Source organism: Crotalus tigris, unplaced genomic scaffold (assembly GCF_016545835.1).
Source record: "Crotalus tigris isolate CLP2741 ecotype Arizona unplaced genomic scaffold, ASM1654583v1 scf7180000024346.1432988, whole genome shotgun sequence".
NCBI lineage: Eukaryota > Metazoa > Chordata > Lepidosauria > Squamata > Viperidae > Crotalus > Crotalus tigris.
In genome coordinates, this window is record NW_024100515.1 from 509,606 (window position 1) to 528,702 (window position 19,097).

The 19,097-nt window shown below is 37.2% G+C and overlaps 2 protein-coding genes across 5 annotated transcripts in view; one reads left to right on the forward strand and one right to left on the reverse strand.

Moving 5' to 3' along the window:
• The window catches only part of ZFYVE26 (zinc finger FYVE-type containing 26), a 48,652-nt gene extending 39,564 nt beyond the window's left edge, over positions 1 to 9,088 (reverse strand). For 2 of the 4 annotated variants that reach the window (XM_039326864.1, XM_039326860.1), the window contains exons 1-6: positions 8,730 to 9,087; positions 6,692 to 6,889; positions 5,862 to 5,940; positions 4,872 to 4,961; positions 1,619 to 2,159; positions 513 to 643 (exon numbers count right to left, since the gene is read on the reverse strand). In XM_039326864.1, the coding sequence (XP_039182798.1) occupies positions 513 to 643; positions 1,619 to 2,159; positions 4,872 to 4,961; positions 5,862 to 5,940; positions 6,692 to 6,882 (1,032 nt within the window). In that variant the 5' untranslated portion in view covers positions 6,883 to 6,889; positions 8,730 to 9,087. Of the gene's footprint in view, positions 1 to 512; positions 644 to 1,618; positions 2,160 to 4,871; positions 4,962 to 5,861; positions 5,941 to 6,691; positions 6,890 to 8,729 lie in introns of all 4 variants that reach the window. The other 2 variants (XM_039326862.1, XM_039326861.1) reach the window with 2 other exon arrangements.
• Positions 9,089 to 12,983: 3,895 nt separating this feature from the next.
• LOC120300617 (galectin-related protein A-like) lies at positions 12,984 to 18,562 on the forward strand. The gene is made up of 4 exons (XM_039326866.1): positions 12,984 to 13,241; positions 14,448 to 14,536; positions 16,604 to 16,784; positions 17,846 to 18,562. The coding sequence occupies exons 1-4, from the start codon at positions 13,215 to 13,217 to the stop codon at positions 17,987 to 17,989; spliced, it is 441 nt and encodes a 146-aa protein (XP_039182800.1). The 5' UTR covers positions 12,984 to 13,214; the 3' UTR covers positions 17,990 to 18,562.
• Positions 18,563 to 19,097: the final 535 nt, after the last annotated feature.

The following is a 19,097-nucleotide window of genomic DNA, read 5'->3' on the forward strand; positions in this document are numbered from 1 at the left end:
ATAAAAAATGGAGAGACTGGAGAGAACTGCATGTTATTTTTCCATCGATGGATAATAACGGAAGATCTAAAGACGAGTCTGGTGGAAAACACTGTAATATTCTGAATGAATATAATCCAGAGAAAGCATACCCTTGAGCAGTTTTGAAATGACTACAGGAGTACAGGAGATTATGGAAAAAACTCATGTATCTACTTGTATGGAGCAGAGTCCATGAGTATCCACCTTAGGGCTGTGCAAGATTTATCAATTCTGGAATAATTTATGCCAGAGAACTCCAGACGGTTCTTTTTCCAATCTGGACCATGCCAAACAACCAACACGGGAGGATGCTGACCCATCTCTAGTCTTAAAAAAGTATAAGTTCCACTGGTTCCTAAAAGTAGAATTAAGTGCACCATCTTGCTTTTTGTTTCTGGCAGCAAAATATCTTGAGCCAGGTTTAGTTCTGAAATAGTACTATTTACACAATTAACATATTCGACATTTCTTACATCTCATTATGCATTTACCAGAATTTGTTCCAAAAAGTGCTTGTGGCTGCTAAGATAGTAGAAATAAGCAGCTTTCCAAGAACAAGCCTGCTCATGATCCAAGAACAAGGCCATCACTGCCCGTTCAGCCTCCGGATGTTCAGGTGTACCTGAAGTATTCAGAAGTATAATAATTAGTTTCACATATATATAGCCAAGATACAGAGACTTATACTAGCAGTGAAAGGAATTCTTTTTTAAAGTCTTGGTGCTTGCAGTGGCATAAGAAACAACACAAGAGGCAGGGATAAGAAGAGCAGCTGTTCTTTTCATACTACGTTCAGTTCTGTATTGTTGATCAACTACGCTAGTGACAAAGATATTAAAGATCTATGGCTTATTCCACACACAAGTTTTAACTATCAATAAATGGCTGAAACCATCCTTATGTACTATGCTTCATTAGATTAGCAATTAGATTAGATTCAGCTGATCTAAATGATATACCCTTCTTACTCAGCCTAATGACCAGAGTTTAGTCCCCTTCAAATTATTATATCAAGTACAGACACCCAATGATTCCCCTCAGCATACCATGGCATCCCCTTGAAATTCAGGAGCAAAATGGCCAATTTTTAGTATTGCAAGGTTTTTTTTGAAGGGGGAGGGGTTTTTTGCTAAAATAAGAGTGGATGTGAACAAATTCTGGGAGTAGAATGCATCAATTTCTAATCTAAAACAATCTCAAACCAGTTCAAAGTTGTGCTATAAAGATTCAGCTATTTTGCCCTCAAATTTAAGAGACATGATTTTGAGTGGTTTTTTTGGGGGGAGGGAATAGCATAGAAAATGAAATGACTTCCTGTCTATTCCATCCTTAATTCTACCCCTCCCCCCCCAAATAAAATAGGTGAAAAAAAATAAGCTCCAGCTTTTCCTTTGACATCATCAAACCCTTCCTGTCATGCAGCCCTCCACCTGCTCAATGAATGGTGGCCTCTAACGTTCCAATAACTGCTGCAGTCTTAAAGCATCACCTCAGATGATTTGGAGGAGTGGGGACCACACAGAATCCTGGCGAGGGCTGGATGATGCCCCTTGGCCACAATGTGCAGTTAGAACTCAGACCATACAACCAAACCAACCTTTGCCTGGTGACTTTTGACTCAACAGTTTCTCTTTCATCTTCTCAATAAATACACTGCCAAAGAGACTAAGCAAGGCATGGCTGTCTTTTCGTAACATGCAGCTGAGTAGCCTCTCCTCTCTAAGAGGACTCTTCTCAACCCAACAGGCATCCAGAAGTTCTCTGCAGAGGAGCCTCAGCTCTCTCGTTTGATTGTCCCCCTTCAAATTCAACATACTCAGGGAGTTATAGATTTCATCGGCAACTTTATTCCCCTCTCTCTCCAGTAATTCTGGATTTAGCTGAAGACGCTTCAAACATCTGAGTGAATCCCAAAGAAAGCCAACGAAAACATTCTGTGGCAAGCCACTTTGTATTACTGAAGAACTACATTCCACAGGATCACGCTGAAGAAGTTCCAATATGGCTTGCAATTTCCGGGGAGCCTGCAAGAGCATTTTTTGAAGAGCAGACATCACCTCCACACCAAATTTCTGTACTGATCCATCTCTTTGTTTCCTATGCAACAAATGGTTGTCTTCAAATGCTTCATAAAGTTCCTAAAGGGGGGAAAATAGCTAGCTAAGAACATTTTCTTCCATAAATATATTAGATATGAAAAAATATATCAAATAAACGTTAATGGTCAGATGCATTGCTCAGTAGAAATGAGAAAAAGCCCTTGTCATGTAACTATTACTTGTCTATAAGCAACAATTTTTTTGACAGCTGATAATGTTGCAGTTAGCTGTATTTCCTGGTCCAGCCCTATGATTATGAGACAGCTGCCCCTGGTCTGCCTATTCCCAAAGGTACTAATACAAGATCAAAGAGGAAAAAGAAAGATGAATTGAAAATGTCCTTGTTTCCAAGAAATCTTCATGGTACCAGACAGTATTACAAAGGAAACCACTTAGTTCTTCAACTAATCTTGCATTCGCGGTTGTTTAGCACGAATGATATTTATAGGATATTTCTGAGTCTGGCACCATCCATATGTGTTGGACTATAATATTCAGATAGTGGCTTGCAATTAATGAGAAATCTAATTCAATCCTTCAGGATGTCACACTGCAGAAAACGGCACTGTGATTAGATGTAGGAATAAATAATCGGGTATCAAACAAGCACCCAGAAGGAAGTGGTGTCACTGTCATCGCTGTGCCAGACTGAAGTATTGGTTCCCATTTTCTACAATCTTAATGGTTTTGCAGTATAAGAAGGATCGCGATGGGGGAAGGATGATTAAGAAGATCCACATAATGAAGACTGCCTTATTCTTAAGAATTCCTAGTCTTCAACTTTCTGCAGCTCAGCAGGTTCAGGTCTACCCTCATCCATGATGATGTTGATAATAATGTGTCTTCACGTCAGTGTTGATTTATGGTGACTGCCTGGACAAGTTTTCTTAACAAGTGTTCTAGGGGGTGGCTTGCCATCGTCTTCTTCTTAGGGCTAAGAAAGAAGGTCTGGTCCAAGGTAAGCTAGCTGGCTTAGTGCCTAAAGTAGGACTAGAACTCACAGTTTTCTGGTTTGTAGCCTGATGCCTTAACCACTACACAAAACTGGCTTTTTCCCTCAGCCATAGCCACTCATCTAGTTCAGGCTTGTCACATCCCCACAGATCAATTTACCTTACAGTGTTGTTATGAGGAAACAAAACCGAACCACAAGGAAAGGCAGGATGCAAATCTTAACAAGTAATTAAGTAGCTATATGACATTCTAGCTTGGTAATACCGGGTGCTGAACTGAAGCACATTACTTGAAAGGGAGAACATAATTGCAATGAGGACATCTAGTGTTGTATTGAAAGAGATGTATCATTTGTTTCTTGCATTATCTGCTATGAAAACTCAGTGAAACCAAAGGTGAATGGAGCCAAATTCCACAGTTAGGGAATGCCAGTTCCTGATTCACACATTCTAGAAGCTGTCACCTCAGCACCTATTTATTCCTATTATTTATTAATTTTAATCTCATTTTTCTGTCTACACAAAGTTTAAGCTGGCTTGCATTGATTAAAAATACAAATATTCATAAAAAAATAAAACAAAACCATTAAAATCAGAGGTAAAATTACAAATTAGTCATTCTAAAATAATTCAGTTAAATACTTAATAAAAGAGGTAGGGTTTGCTATTTTCCTGAGTGGTTGTCAAAACATTTCTCTGCAGAGAATATTCTATAACCTGGAAAAGACACAGAAAAAAATCCAAGGATATAATCTTCTGACTGTGAGAGGCTATTCAAAAAGGCCTCTCTTGATGATCTAAGTAACCAGTCAATAATCAGGCCACTAAATTCTGATTTTAAAAGCAGTTATTTCACGGCCTATCTTATGTAGCCTTCATGCACACAAGACTAATATTATATTCAGCACTTGCTGAAACTGAACAAAACTTCTGCTTTTGTGTATATAACAGGGGAGGTGTTAGCTGGTGTTGGCTGTTCTTTCAAATTAAAACTTTGGCATAGAACTGCTGTTGAAAAAGACAAATGTTACGTTGAGGATTATTAGAAAAGGAACAAAAAAATAGAACTGCCAATATAATGATGCCTTTATACAATTCCATTGTGCAGCACCATTTGGAAATTGTAATCACTGCACTTTGAAAGAAAAACTACTAAAAGTAAATATATGGAAAAGACAATCAAAGTGCTCAAAAGGCTAAAACAACTTCCCTATGAAAGAGTCTTATATTTGGAAAGCATATGGCATGTATAAAGATGTTTAATAGGTAATATTGGACATGTAATGTTACACACAATAGAAAAAAATGGAAAGAAAGACATTTCCTCTCTCAAAATACTAACTAGAACTGTGATTGAACTGGAATGTGGTAGATTCATAACAGATCAAAGAAACTACTTATTGACATGGTGCAATCAAGGTCTAGGAGTCACTACCATATGATATAATGTTATCTAACAGTTCAAAACACTGAGATAAATCCAGGGAATTATCAGTTGCTGGTGATATGCATGGTGGCCATAATTTCTTCCTGTATCAGAGGCACTGTGTTTCTCAACAATGGATCCTCAAAGAAATGTATGGGAGGATCCTGATGTCCTCATATTCTACACTATAAAGCTTCCTTGGCTGGTCATTTACAAGTATAACAATGAATGAATTAGCACTCTTATCTATCCAGCAAAGTTCATTTTCTTATATTAGCATTCTGACTTCACATCAAACCTCTATGCAATAAATATTGTGTTCAGACACGTCTGCACTGGAAACAACCTGTTATCCTTAAAAAGGAACCACACCTTTAGAACAACAAATGGGACATCCTTTTCCAGTTCTTCTAGGAGAAGCAAGAATTCAGTTTCTCTTTGGAGAGCTACTGGGACAGTTTTCTAGAATTATTAAAGAACAGATAAGAAAATGTAAGAAAAAAATGGCAAGTACAAATAAGAATTGCTACATACTTTGTGATATATAGTTTCAGATGCTTAACAATACCTATCAATACTCATTTACTGTGATATTTCTCCAAACAAATGGACTGCAATTTTATTTGCTATTGCTCCCTCGGCTATTTACTGGTATGTATGAACCCACGTTTGGCTCAGATTCAAGGATTCCACTTATTTTAGCTATGCATAGACAGTTGTTTGTGAAAATTATTTTTGCTACTCTCAGATTATTTAATTAACTTACTACAACTGCTAAATTTCTCATTAAGTCAAGAAGTGAATCTGTAATGGCAGCTTTACAGTCAGGAATTACATATTAGATTGATTTCCAATGCACAGGAGCAAGATAATTTAAAAATATGAGTACCTTAGCAAGAATTCAAGAGCATATCCTATTATGAAAATTACATTACAGGAGTGAGATATAATAATTGCATTATTAGAGGGCTCATGGTTTCCCAGTTACTAACCTGATGCCTTAATCATGACACTAAACTGCAGCTGAAGTTTTTCAACCCATTTTTTTTTAATTTTCTGGGTTTAATACCTGAACTATTTTGACTTTTTTTTTTAAAAAAAGGAAAAAAGCATTTTTTCTACTGAAGCCATTTAAGTAAGAATGCAATATGCCTATTTAATCGCAATCCATTTTCCTTTGCACTGTTCAGAATTATTTGCCAAACTTCTTCCTAACCAGCACTATTATTTTGCTTAGAGTAACTGAAAGAAAGTCTTAAGACTTAAGACAGTAATGATTCCTATATTTCATTGCTACTGCAAAATTTCTCTCTGCACTAGACATAGTATTTTTCTACATAAGACTAAAATGTTTTTCTTTACCTGTTTGTGTGATAGCCATTCCTGCAATACAAGGAGCCAAAACCAAGCAAGTTTTTGAGGACTGTGCTTTGATTCACTCCTACAAACATAATATGTAATCAAAAATACATTTACATACTACATGTTCACTTTTTAAAAAAAATACTCTTAATCATGTTTTAAACTGCAACCATAGCAGGAATTACACAACAGTCCAGAAAACTATAATTCTCAAAATTTCACCTCAAGCTAAATATGTACATACTATAATCCCATTCCTATGACTTTCTATGACCCCAGTCACGTGGACTTCTTCCATCTGCCATAACTATACTTTTAGATAATCTGTAGCAAATGATCCAATTTAATTTCAAGAATTTTTTCCAGAGTAACCACTAGGAAAATGATTTCCCTACATGTTCAAATAGATCACCAATTGTATATACTCTAAAAATGTAGTAAACCATTTAACTGCTGACATGCAGTAGTATTCAAATTTTGTGAATATCAGTATGTTAGCACCAGCAGCAGATTTAAAACTCTGTAGTTTCTTTAATTCCTGAAAAATATTTCACATTACTTCTAAGCATCAGAAAGATTGTTCATTCTGCCTTTAACCACAATGTGAACATTAAACTCAAAATAAATTTTAGCTGGCCCTCATGGAACATGAAAAATAATTTCAGGCTGTAGTACATTATAAATCTACCTGCAAGGTAGGCAATCATACTGAAAACAATGAAGAATTACTTGTCCTTATGCATGTACAGGATTGCATTGTTACACGTTATAAATGATGAAATCCTCTTTTTCATTCTACTTTCACCCATTTGTGATTGAATATAACTTACCTCAAGTGAGAAGGGCAGATTATTAGGGCATGAAGGATTTTTTCGACCTTTTCAGAACCATCATCCTGCAACTGCTGTAACTGAGGGACACAGGCCCGTGCAAGTTCCCAGTCTCCCCTTTGCACACATTCAGAGAAGAACCAGAAGAGTCGTTCAAGGGATGCTGCTTCCTCCTTACCAAATGGATACATTTTCCTGCTTCAAAAGGCAAAACCTTGATTCACCAACTCCTACTTTGAAATATATTTCATATATACATATATATATAAAGCTGTTTCTTTTTTTTAATTTAAAAAGTTTTATTAACAGTTACAAAATAAACCCAATAACCCTCCCCCCCACCCCCACCCCCCACTTCCTGGAGCCAAATACAGGGTATATCAAACATATTAAACATAATCTAATAAATTAACAAATATATTAGTCATAAGCTAAACAAGTTTAATAATTTATACAACAATTAATATCATACTTAATCCTTAACTCCCTTTAAACCTTATTATTAATACTTATTTTTTAATCATAAAATAAATGGAACTTTTCAGTTCCATATTTAATCTGAATATAATCTATCCATCTTCTCCATACCATAATATATCTTTCTTGTGTATGATCCTTTAAATAAGCAGAAATTTTAGCCATTTCTGCCAGATTGGAAACCTTAAATGTCCATTCTTCTAATGTAGGCAACGAATCTTTCTTCCAATATTGACCTATCAATAACCTTGCCGCTGTAATTAAATCCAACATTGAAATAGTTTCTTTAACATCAAAATCCTCAAAAATCCCTAATAAAAATAGTTGAGGAGTAAACTTTATCTTCCTTTTAAAAATATTTTGAATGTTCCACCAAATCATAATCCAAAAAGCCTTAATATTTTTACAAGTCCACCAAATATGAAAATAAGTTGCACCAGAACTACCACATCTCAAACATTTGGGCTGTAAATTAGAATACATACAAGATAACTTTTTAGGATCCAAATGCCACCTATAAAACATTTTATAAAAATTTTCTCTTAAATTTTGATCCTGTGTGAATTTAACATTTCTAATCCAAATTATCTCCCATAAATCCAGTGGGATTGGTTCCTGAATATTCTGAGCCCATTTCAAAATAAAGCTGTTTCTTATGCGTTTCCTAAAATGAAAAGATTTTCGAAAAAGGAAAAAAAGAACTTTAGTCTTCCTCAAAAGTTTAGCTAGCTAGAAAACCACATAACTGTTTTCTGATTTAAAATTCCAAATTCACCACTCTCTCTCTTCTAGCTCAGCTACAGGCAGATGGAGAAAAGTTTCTTTAGTGACTGATTCCCTGGTTATTTACCAGCTTTCCAAGCCCTAAGTGACTCTGTCAAAATTTGCACCACAAATCAATAACAGTTTGCAAAACCATTCTTGTCTACATACTACTCCTTTTAATTAGCAGAACTACTTCGTTAATTCTGCTGGAAAACTGTGTACAAACAACGTTTGCAATATTATTTTTGCAACTATGAGAAATAGCAATCCCTGCTAAATCAAAATTTCTAAGCATCTATCCTTTCTGAGGTCTAAAGGTAGCCAATTCACATGATTTCCACTTCTTCAACAGGTACACTGAAATAAGTCCTCTAAACTCTAGCAGACTGTTTAGCTCTCACAAAGGGATTGTTTTCCTCTAGCTCTCGTCCAAACTCCCACAGGTCAGATCGGGTGATCCTATACCTAGGCAAATGAGGAATACTATACGGTACAGTCTGGACATTAAGCAATGCCTCACTGGGGGCTGACCGCCTCGAAAACTTTTCGAAGCCGCGCCCTCATAAGTAAGCCACCGTCTGCATCAGCAAACGCAGGCAATAACAGGAGAAGGTCTGCCCGTCTGGATTTGCTGATAGACGCGTCGTCTCCTTTGATGACAGCAGCCTCCGCAAAACTTTCCCAGATATGAAAGTCCCTGCTTCGGTCTCGGAGTTTGATTTCTCAGGGTTCTCTTGTTCCCTCAAATCTCTGCCCTGTAAAAGAGGTAACTGTTCTCGCCTCCAGCCTGACTCACCTGGAGGAACAAAATAGTTTTACTATTTTCTGCGCAACCTCTCCTTCTCGATGCCATCCAGCGTGATGGCCGCAGCCATGTTGAACAACGAATCAGGTGATCTAACAGGCCAGTGACGTCACGGGCGGACTGGAAGGGAAATACGCCATTGCTTCGTGGGGCAACGGATGTAGGCAGGCGCCGTCATTCAAACGGGCAGGCGAAGCAGGCGCTCACGCTTTTCTTTTAGTTTAGTCCAGGGGTCTTCAAACTCAGTCAGGCACGCTGACTGAGGAGTTCTGGGAGCTGAAGTCCACAAGTCATAAAAGAGCCAAGTTTGAAGACCCCTGGTTTAGTCCTTCGTCGGTGTCTCCCGTCTTCTGACCTGTTCTCTCATGCCCCGCGAGTGCGGCTGCGCAAAGGTTCTTTGGCTTGAGGGTTATCCCGAGTTGTGACGCGCGAATCCCGGCCGGATTTGTGCATCGGGGATCTCCAATACCGCGTGTGCAGCAGACGTTTCTTCTTCCCTTCAGACTCTTTTACGGAAAAAAGGCAGGAAAGCAGAGAAAGGATTTCTCTGAGTCCTGAGAGGTGGAGGCAAAGGCAGTGATCCCCATTGTCTTTCGATCCAGCGCGAATGTCCGAGAGTCACGCACTAGTCAATAGAATTTTGTTAGCCGCATACAAAACTGATTTGCTACTCTCTTGTTCTGGGGTGGTTTATTTATTTATTTATTTATTTATTTCCTAGACTGGTTTACATCCAACTAGTAATCCAGCCCAGTTAAGTTTAGCACTTTTTCCCAAGGCGAATTGGGGAGTGGAACCTGTAATGTGAGGTCTTTCAATGAAAAAGAATTAGGAGTTGCTCTGAGTGAATATCTTAACAGACATTTTCAAAGGCAACATGGCAGGTCCCTCCTTTCCTAGTGAAAAAGCTCAACACTCTTAAGAATATACACAGTTCAAAATATTGTTTTTATTTTACACCAGTGGAATTTATACTTAATGTATAATTCTACTACTATGGGTTCTCAATAAATTGTTCTGTAATGGTATAGTTTCCATAAGCGATATCCTGTCAATGGTTGTCTGCTTTGGCCTACTATCCCACCCACTTTCCTCATATGTCTAGGTTCCTCTGTGTGTGTGTGTGTGCATACACTCATAAGTTAGGAAATATTTTTTTTATAAACCTACACTACAGATACCCTGGTGTCAGCATTCTTTCATTAAAAGCGGGGATGGACCATTTGACCAGAGAAAGGTTTCACACAGAATCATGGTTGCTGTCAAGTCTTGCTGAGCAAGCTGTAAAGCATTGAAAGGAGCTACAGTATTTCATAAAGTTGGTTAGCACAAAGGGCTAATACTGCAGCTTTTTTTGGAAGAATGCTGGAACTGCTTTGAAGCAGGTCATAGCTGCCAACACATGTATGTGCATGCCCAACTGCTTCAGATCATTGTCAGTCCGAATAAAAATTATTGTTCATGTTCATGCCAGCTGTCTTCCCACATTATATCCTCTAAAACGCTTTTCTCCCTTTTCTTCTTACCGTAGCATTGAGACTCTGATATTCAGTTTAGTTTAGAATAGAATAGAGCTGGAAGAGACCTTGGAGGTCTTCTAGTGCAGCCCCCTACTCAAGCAGGAGAAACTATACCATCTCAGACAAGTGACTGTCTATTCCCTTCTTAAAAATCTCCAGTGATGGAGTGCCCACAATTTCTGGAGGCAAGCTGTTCCACTAGTTAATTGTCCTACTGTCAGGAAGTTTCTCAATTCCAGGTTGCTTCTCTCTTTGATCAGTTTCCAACCATTGTTTCTCATCCTTCCCTCTGGTGCTTTGGTGAATAACATGACCCACTCTTTTTTGTGGCAGCCCCACAAATACTGGAATACTACTATCATGTCTCCCCCATTTCTTCTTTTCTTTAGACTAGCCATTCTTCATATGTTTTAATCTCCAGGCCTTTGATCACCTTAGTTGCTCTTCTCTGAATTTTTTCCAAACTCTCAACATCTTTTTTATGATATGGTGACCAAAATTGGCTGCAGTATTCCAGGTGTGGTCTTATTAGTGTTTTATAAAGCAGTACTAATACTTCGCGTGATCTTGATTCTATGCCTCTGTTTATACAACCCAGGATTGTATCAGCTTTTTTGGCTGCTGCTGCACACTGCTGGCTCATAGTCAAGTGATCATCTACTAGGACTCCAAGGTCCCTCTCACAGTTACTGTTTTTAAGCCAGGTTTCGCCCAGTCTGTACTTGTACTTTTGGTTTTTCCTGCCTAAATGTAAGACTTTGCTTTTCTCCACATTGAAACTCATTTTGTTGGATAGGGCCCAATGTTCAAGTTTGTCAAGGTCTTTTTGGATCCTGAGTATGTCTTCTGGGGTGTTGGCTACTCCTGTCAGTTTGGTGTCATCTACAAATTTGATGAGTTCCCCTTCAAATCCCTCATCTAAGTCATTTATGAAGATATTGAAGAGTACTGGAACTAAGATGGAACCTTATGGCACTCCGCTGCTTACTTCTCTCTATGTGGATGTGGTGCCATTGAGAACTACTTGTTGAGTTCAGTTTGCCAGCCAGCTACAGATCCATCTGGTGGTGATGTTGTCTATTCCACCTTTTTCTAGCTTACCAAGGAGTAGGTTGTGGTCTACTTTATCAAATGTCTTACTGAAATCTAAGTATACTACGTCCACAGCATTTCGCTGGTCTATGAGTTTAGTCACTTTATCGAAGAATGAAATAAGATTGGTTTAGCATGATCTGTTTTTAATGAACCTGTGCTCTACTAATTATACATTTGTTTGCTTCTAGTTGTTCGCAGATCTGTTTTTTGATTATCTTGTCTAGGATCTTTCCAGGTATAGATGTTAAATTGATTGATCTGTAGTTTCCTGGGTCCGTTTTTTCCCCTTTCTTGAAGATGGGAACCACATCAGCCTTTTCTCAATCCTTAGGTATTTCCCCGGTGTTCCAGGATTTATGAAAGATATAGTGCAATGGTTCTGAAATAATATCTGCCAGCTCCTTCAGAACTCTGGGATGTAATGTTGGGTCCCGGCGATGTATATTTATCAAAGTCGGATAGGTGTTCTCTTACCATTTTCTTGCTTATTTTAATTTTTGTTTCTAGTTTGTCTTTTGCAATGTTTTTTTTTTTTTGTATGTTGGGCTATAGTTTCTTTTTGTGTGAAGACTTATGCAAAGAATGAGTTGAGCAGTTCTGCTTTCTCCTTGTTGCCTGTTATTTCTTGCCGTCTTCTCTCTTTAGTGGACCTACAGTTTCCTTGACTTTTTTCTTGTTTCATGGAATGTTCCTACCTTGCAATTTAAAGATGTCTGGTGGAAAAAAACTAAAGGAAAGGAAAAGAAGGGGGGGCATTTGCAGTAGTGTGGGCAGTGGGCTGGGAAGGTAAGGGGTGTTTGCTTCTCTCAATCTGGGCAAAAATGGAAGCAGTGCCCACTGAGAGATTAAGGATTGAATGGAGCTTCTAGGGTTAAAGAATGAGAAATCAACACAAGATGATAGAAAAACCAGCAACTGCTGGCCAGCAACAAACATTGCCCAGAGCAAAATGGATGCCCAGGGAAGGGGAATTGCCAGGCACTGCAGCTGGTCTGGGGCTGCTACCAGAATGGCACAAAGGGCTGGAAGGATTTAACACAGTTTGGGCCAGAAAAGAGGACTTTTGAACCAAAGCTCAAAACCCAGGTGTAGAGTCCATTTCCAATAGGCTGGGTCTGGGAAGAGGATGGCATTCCTTCCCAATACAGGAACTGGCCTCTGCTGGCAATGGTCCGAACAATGTGTGCAGAATCTCTCCTAAGACGACTCAGTTTGCTCCAGAGTTCTGTAATAGTTTAATTTCCAAAACTGTAACTTTTTCAATTGTACGTTCCATGAATATCATCTCCATTATTTCTATACCATTACATTTCAATGGTATTACTTAAGGTTGTTCACCTTTTTGAAATCCATGGGATTGCAATCTGAAAATCAGGTTCATAAAGACATTGGAATTGTAGCTGGTTCAGCACATTTTTAATTTTCCTGTCTATTTTGCTCTGAAGAGAGGAGCCCCTTTGTTTGAAACGTGACTGTCTCTGAATAGAGACTATCTAAGTATTTCATTATGTGGTACAATATTGTCCAAGTATTGATTTACAGGCAACATCATCTTCTCAGAGATTTTTTTCCTTGGATGGCACTATATATGGTTAGCACCATGAAAAAACTACCTTTTGTTTATCCTTGGGGAGAAGGCAAGGCAACTGAGCTTCCTTCTTACTATTCTGGTTGTGTTATGAAGATACTGACTATTGTGACTCAGCTCTATGCAAGGGTGGGGTCTAGCTGGTGTTTGCTAGAGATTATGTTCCCCATGACATCCCCTCTTTATTCTTTCTTTTTTGTTTCTTATGTGGATGTTCAAAAACAGGAACAAAAGTTTTTGGATTATTTCTAAGGAACATAGCAAGTAAAAAAAATGACAGAAAATGACAGGTGCACAAATGTAAGTAAACAAAACAGAACAAGACCTACTTCTGAGTAAATTTGTTTAAAGAGAAGGGTAAATAAAAGAAGTTTTTTTTTCATCAACTTTAAACTAACCAGAGAAAAACTGCTATTGATTCCTTGCATTAATTATCTTGTGTTTTAAAATTGAAATTAATTAAAATTACTTCTTGATATAAGTATTTTATCGAAAGGGCTGACAAAATTAAGAAACAGGAAAATTTGCATAGCCTGAAGTAGTGTTCGCTTGTGAGATCATTTGGGCTTCAGTATAGCCAGGGAGAATCACAAAGTATGCATGGTTATGATAAACATTTAGAACTATAGATTTTGCAAAGTACTGAAGTAAATGAGAATTTCTTATATATGTGGGGATTAATACAGATTAATTTTATATACAGTATTTGTATATGAATAATTTGTATTTGTATAGGGAAGGAGTGTATACAGAAAAGACATATATCCCTGGCACTTATTCATGTGAAATACTTAGAAAATGTCTCTCCATACTGTGATCAGTGTTTTTCCATTGCTGAACAAGATCTGCAATACAGTAATAAACATGTTGAACAGAAGGTAGAGAATAGATTGTAATCTTGATTTACCAAACCTGGGGAATATAATTAGTATGCAATGAAAACCTGTATATAAAATGCAGTATCACAGAAATTGCTCCAGGGCTGTGGCCTGCCATTACATCACCTAAGTTCTGCTATATTCCAGCAAATCATCCTAAAAATATAAGGGTTCTAGAGTGTTGAGTTTACTTAAAGTAGACTTCAGTGAAATCCATTTCACAAAACTGAGCTGCCCTTCCATTTTCCTCTTTATTCTGTGGATTTTCAGAAAAACAGGCAGAGTTTGAAAGCATTTACAGTTAGGAAAATAATCATTGCACACATCAGTTTGTAGGTTAATAATGAACATGATTGTAATTGTTGCCTAGTTTTCCATGTCATTATGTACTATAGAATTCTAGAGCTGGATACTGATTTCAACCAGATGCCCCACGCAGGAATCCAAATTCAAACCTTCCTTGTGGGATGGTCTTTTAGCCTTGACTTGAATAAGTAGCAAAAAAGAGCTTAACATTTTTGTAGACTATTAGAGCGATTATCAAAATGCTCAGAATCTTAGTAATTTTTTTAACGTTGTAGAGGTCATATTTAACCACATGCTTAGAATGTTTTTTAACCACATTCAGGTAGAGAAATATGCCGGTGAAATTAAGGGTGGACTGAGGCCAACTATGAAAATCACTATCATGGGCATGATATATCCTAGTCCGAAAAGGTAGGTACGTAACCTGGTATTTGAGCTGCAGTTAAATTGCCCATTAGGGTCAAAGCACATGATTTGAAAGAGAGGCAGACTGATTGTTGGAGTCTCTGATAAAAAAGACTCCTTTCTGAGAACATAAAAAGAAATGTGGAATAAAAAGACATTTCTTATTCCTGAGCAAGCCATTTTATTTCAAACAATTAGTTTTTGTAATGTAACTTCCAAATTGAGGCCAGTGGGGGGAAAATGGGGAAAAAGATGCATTCTGGGTTGTAAATATTGCATTGAGTAGAACATTGGATTAGATCAGAGGTTTCCAAATAATTGGGAGACAATGAGGTCATTTGGGAAAGGTATCCTGGATGCCATCATATACATGTATGAATGAATTTTGTACGTACATGTTTTCCGCCTTTTGATTTTTCTCATTTTCTGAATTATTCTGCCTTGTTCACTTTTACAGCAAGAAAATACATTTTCATTCATTCCTCATTCATTCAATTTATATTTATGTAGATTTATAGCTTTCTCAAATTCACAACTCTTGGTGGCTGTCAATAATTAAAACACCATAAAAATGTATAACAATTACAACACACACATAATCAGCAGCCAAGGTACAAACAGAACAACCCACAATAAATCAATACAGCCATTGCATGGTCTCTGCCACATATCTGGATCCTCAAGCTTGGTAACAAGAACCATGTCTTTAAGACCTTACAAAAGACCAGCAGGATCATTTTGCTTGAATTGGAATAACATTTAAAATAACATTCCATTGGTTAATAAACTGAACAATGGCAGAATTCCTTTGTCACCCACACCTTTTTGTCCATTGTGTCTGTTAATATAATTGCCAGCATTTATTTTTTTCTCCATTTAATTTCCTCTAAACTCTCTATTATTTTTATTTCCTTCCTCAATTTACATATCATTGAGACTCCAGATGCATCTGAAATATTGTTAAAATCTATCTGTATTTGTGCAACTTAAGGCAGTATACATAATGCTCTCTCCTATTTTTTTTGCAACAGTCCTGTAAGATGAGTTGGGCTAAAGGCGTGATCAGCTGGTTTCTGCCAAAGGAAGGACTAGAATTCACAGTCTCCTGGTTTCTTGTCCAATGCCTTAATTGCTACACAAACTAGAAAACTAATTTTATATATAATAGTTATTATATTAAAATACATTATAATAATGCATTTTACTAATACTACCTAAGTCTTAGGATGCTGTGGATTCTGTTGGTTTTTCTCAACAGACTAACATAATACCACTAAATACTTCGAGTAAGTGTAGCAGATGAATTATTTTCTGCTTTTATTACATCAAAAGTCAGATTTATATCATATTATCCAAAATGACACCACCATCCCATGACTTTTATACCATTCAGTTTTTATTGTGCAAATTGTAATCTGTCTGATTTATAGAATTATATGGATAATCCAAACAATGTTGCAAATAAATATGTAATGAGCCTTCTTTATTTTTCATTTCCAATTTCCTGTTTTTTTCCAACTATTTTTTTCCATCTATTTTCTTATTCACCCAAAAGTTAGGTAAAAATAACTGAACAATTTTGCTTAGTGTTGCTCGGAGATCTTGATCTGGAACCATCCACGCAAGTTTTTGTTGTCTAATTTTAATCATTTTTTTGACTATGAGTTTCATTCACTTTTTAGTATTATACTAACAGGCTGAGTTAGGAGAAATATAATTTTTTTATTGCTGGTTGAGTACATTATATTTGTACTTACTGTGGAAATAAATGACTGTGCACATGGTTGGAAAACATTTGGGGTGGAATTTCAAATTTTAGTGGTTGGGAAGATGCTACTTCTTTTATAGATTCTTTATATTTGAGGTGTTATTTTATTCTAGGGCAATTATGGTGTTTTATTGTACAGATTGTTTTTAATGTTTTGCACATCCCTTAGAGCCTGGTGATAATGTGTTGCATGGAATATTAGGAAGGAGAAAGTGAAAGAGAGAAAGAATAACTTTATAAATCATATGCTGTCATCCTGCATTGTTAAAATCTGTAGTTCCTTTATGCATATTATTTTCTTATAGTTTTTCAGTGGCTTTACTTTGTGACCCCAAGGATGATCACACAACCAGGGATATTGGATTATTACTTGTAGTCAGCTTTAGTGAGAAATCCATTGTGCGAAATTCGCAAATTGCTGGGAAATGGGGCAAGGAGGAGAAGACGATTCCCTACTTCCCATTTACAGCAGAGGACTCATTTAAGGTAATCTCTCTCTCTCTCTCTCTCTCTCTCTCTCTCTCTCTCTCTCTCTCTCAATCTCTCTCTCTCTCTCTCAATCTCTCTCTCAATCTCTCTCTCTCTCTCTCTCACACACACACACACATCTTAGGACTGTGCATAGCTTTGGATTCAAAGATTCAAAGGCAAATAGGTGACCGTAGCATCAAACGTCAGCTCTTTAAAGCAGCTGTACCTTTCCCTGTCATTGTGCCCCCATGTATTCCGAAGATTCTTTTTACCTTCAGATTTGAAGTATTGCACATTCTAATGAGTGGCAAACTATGTTGCCTAATTCCTGACCGGTGAGGTGGCTTAGAGATGAAGATGCTCACCTCCCACTTGGAAGATTGAGAGTTCAGTACTAGGTAGCAGCAGATGTATCTCTATCAGGGTACAAAGAGAAAATATCTGCTGTGAACTCCATTCAGACGCCCCAATTCCACCCTGAATAACAGAATTAAAAGGTTGTAAAAAAGGGGGAAAAAAACTCTGTAACCTAATTTCCATTAACTGACAATCCTCCAAAACTTCAGCAGCAACATTCTCCACCCTTCGAATCCTTTGACATTTCACTAGGCAAGAATTCTAAAAGCTATAAATCAGGACAAAAATATTGACCAAAAAAGCGTGGTGCTAAGCTGCAAGGAAGTTACGCTGTAAGTCGCCCAGAGATATTGGATACAAGATGGGCAGCAAGTAAATTTTATAAACAAAGAAACAAAAGTTGCCTGCCCTGCTTTAACCTGGAGAGTCTACATTTGTGACCACATTCATACAAAATATAGCCTTCTGCTTTAATTTTCTACAGGAGCAAGAAGAATGGAAACCTGACCAATAGTCCCAGCCTGTTGTTTAGGGTAACTGGTAATCTTTAAGAGTACTTGGTGATGGTGCATTTGTATATATGACCCAAATCTTACATCCTGGGAGATCAGTGAATATTGACATCTTAGTCTTCTTGCTTGAAATCTCATTTAACTATCTGCCAGGTGTTTGCATGCCAACGTTCCAGCAATTTCTTTAGCCTTTTTGTTCATTTTCAGATGGAACTTTTATGTGAACATCAGCAAATCCGGATCCTGCTTGATGGGCGTCAGTTGTGCAGTTTCAGTCACCGCGTGCAGCCCATGCAAAGGATGACTGTTTTGCAAATCTCAGGCGACCTCAAGCTCACCAAGGTGGCTTGAAGAAAATAATAAATCAAAAATGCTCTTCCCAATGTTGAGCTACAGCACTCAGCAATCCTAGGCAAAATGACTAACTACAAAAGATACTAGGAGTTTTAACCCAACGTCTGGAGGGTCATAAATTCTCCAACTCTGTAATAAATAATTCCATATCATTACTGCTTTATGGCAAAAGTGCTTTTTCTTTATTTCTTTCCTTTCTTTGTCTTTATGTATGCCTCTTGAAATGTTTGTCTGTTATGTAAAGATTCTTAAGATTCTCCTCCCCCCCCTCTCCCACCAACAAATTTTAAATATTATTTTTCACTTTAGCTCACAATTCTGGGAGTCTTGCAGGTCTATTCTGTTACTGTTGATTGCAAGCTTTTGGATGAGAGAGCTGCAGATGCACAGAGATTTTATAGTAATTTCTAAAAGAAAGACAACTAGTTATATGCAAAAGATGTTTTCAGCATATTTTTTTTAAAAAAGTGAAGTAAGCTACACTATATTAATTGGAGCTTGTTTCCAGGTAAATCTGTATGCCATATTGAAAAAAATGAAAATAAAATAATTGTGTGTAATTATCTCTATTTTATTTAACTCAAAGCAATATGTTTCTCTTGCACTGAACTTCATCTCACCTTTCTCTCCCATTAAGAGCAGGAATTCTCTTAGCAAAAAAAATTGGTTTTGGAGAGTAGATTCCAGTGCTGAATCTAGCTTGTGCTACAAGAATCAAATATTTTTATCCTCTTGATGGTTACTATCAATCTGCCAAAATAATTTTATCCAGACTTGTCAAATGAGAGCATCCTTTCTTAGAAGCCCAGGCTCCTACTATGTTAACTGGGATGTTTTTTACCCCAACATTATCTACACATGGTTTTCTACACAAAATTCAATCACTCTTTCTCAGCCCTGCCTATCCTACACAGTTGTTACTAAGGGGGGAGGGAAATCAAAGCATGGGTGTTGCCTCAAGCTCCTGCACAAAAGGCAGAATATAAGTCACATAAAAAAATAAACAGCAAGCATTTAGATGTTATAAAAAATGCAACTTCCATCTTCTGAAGATAATTAGCCAAAGAATAAGATAAAATTGGCACACTTATAATAATTTTAGCGA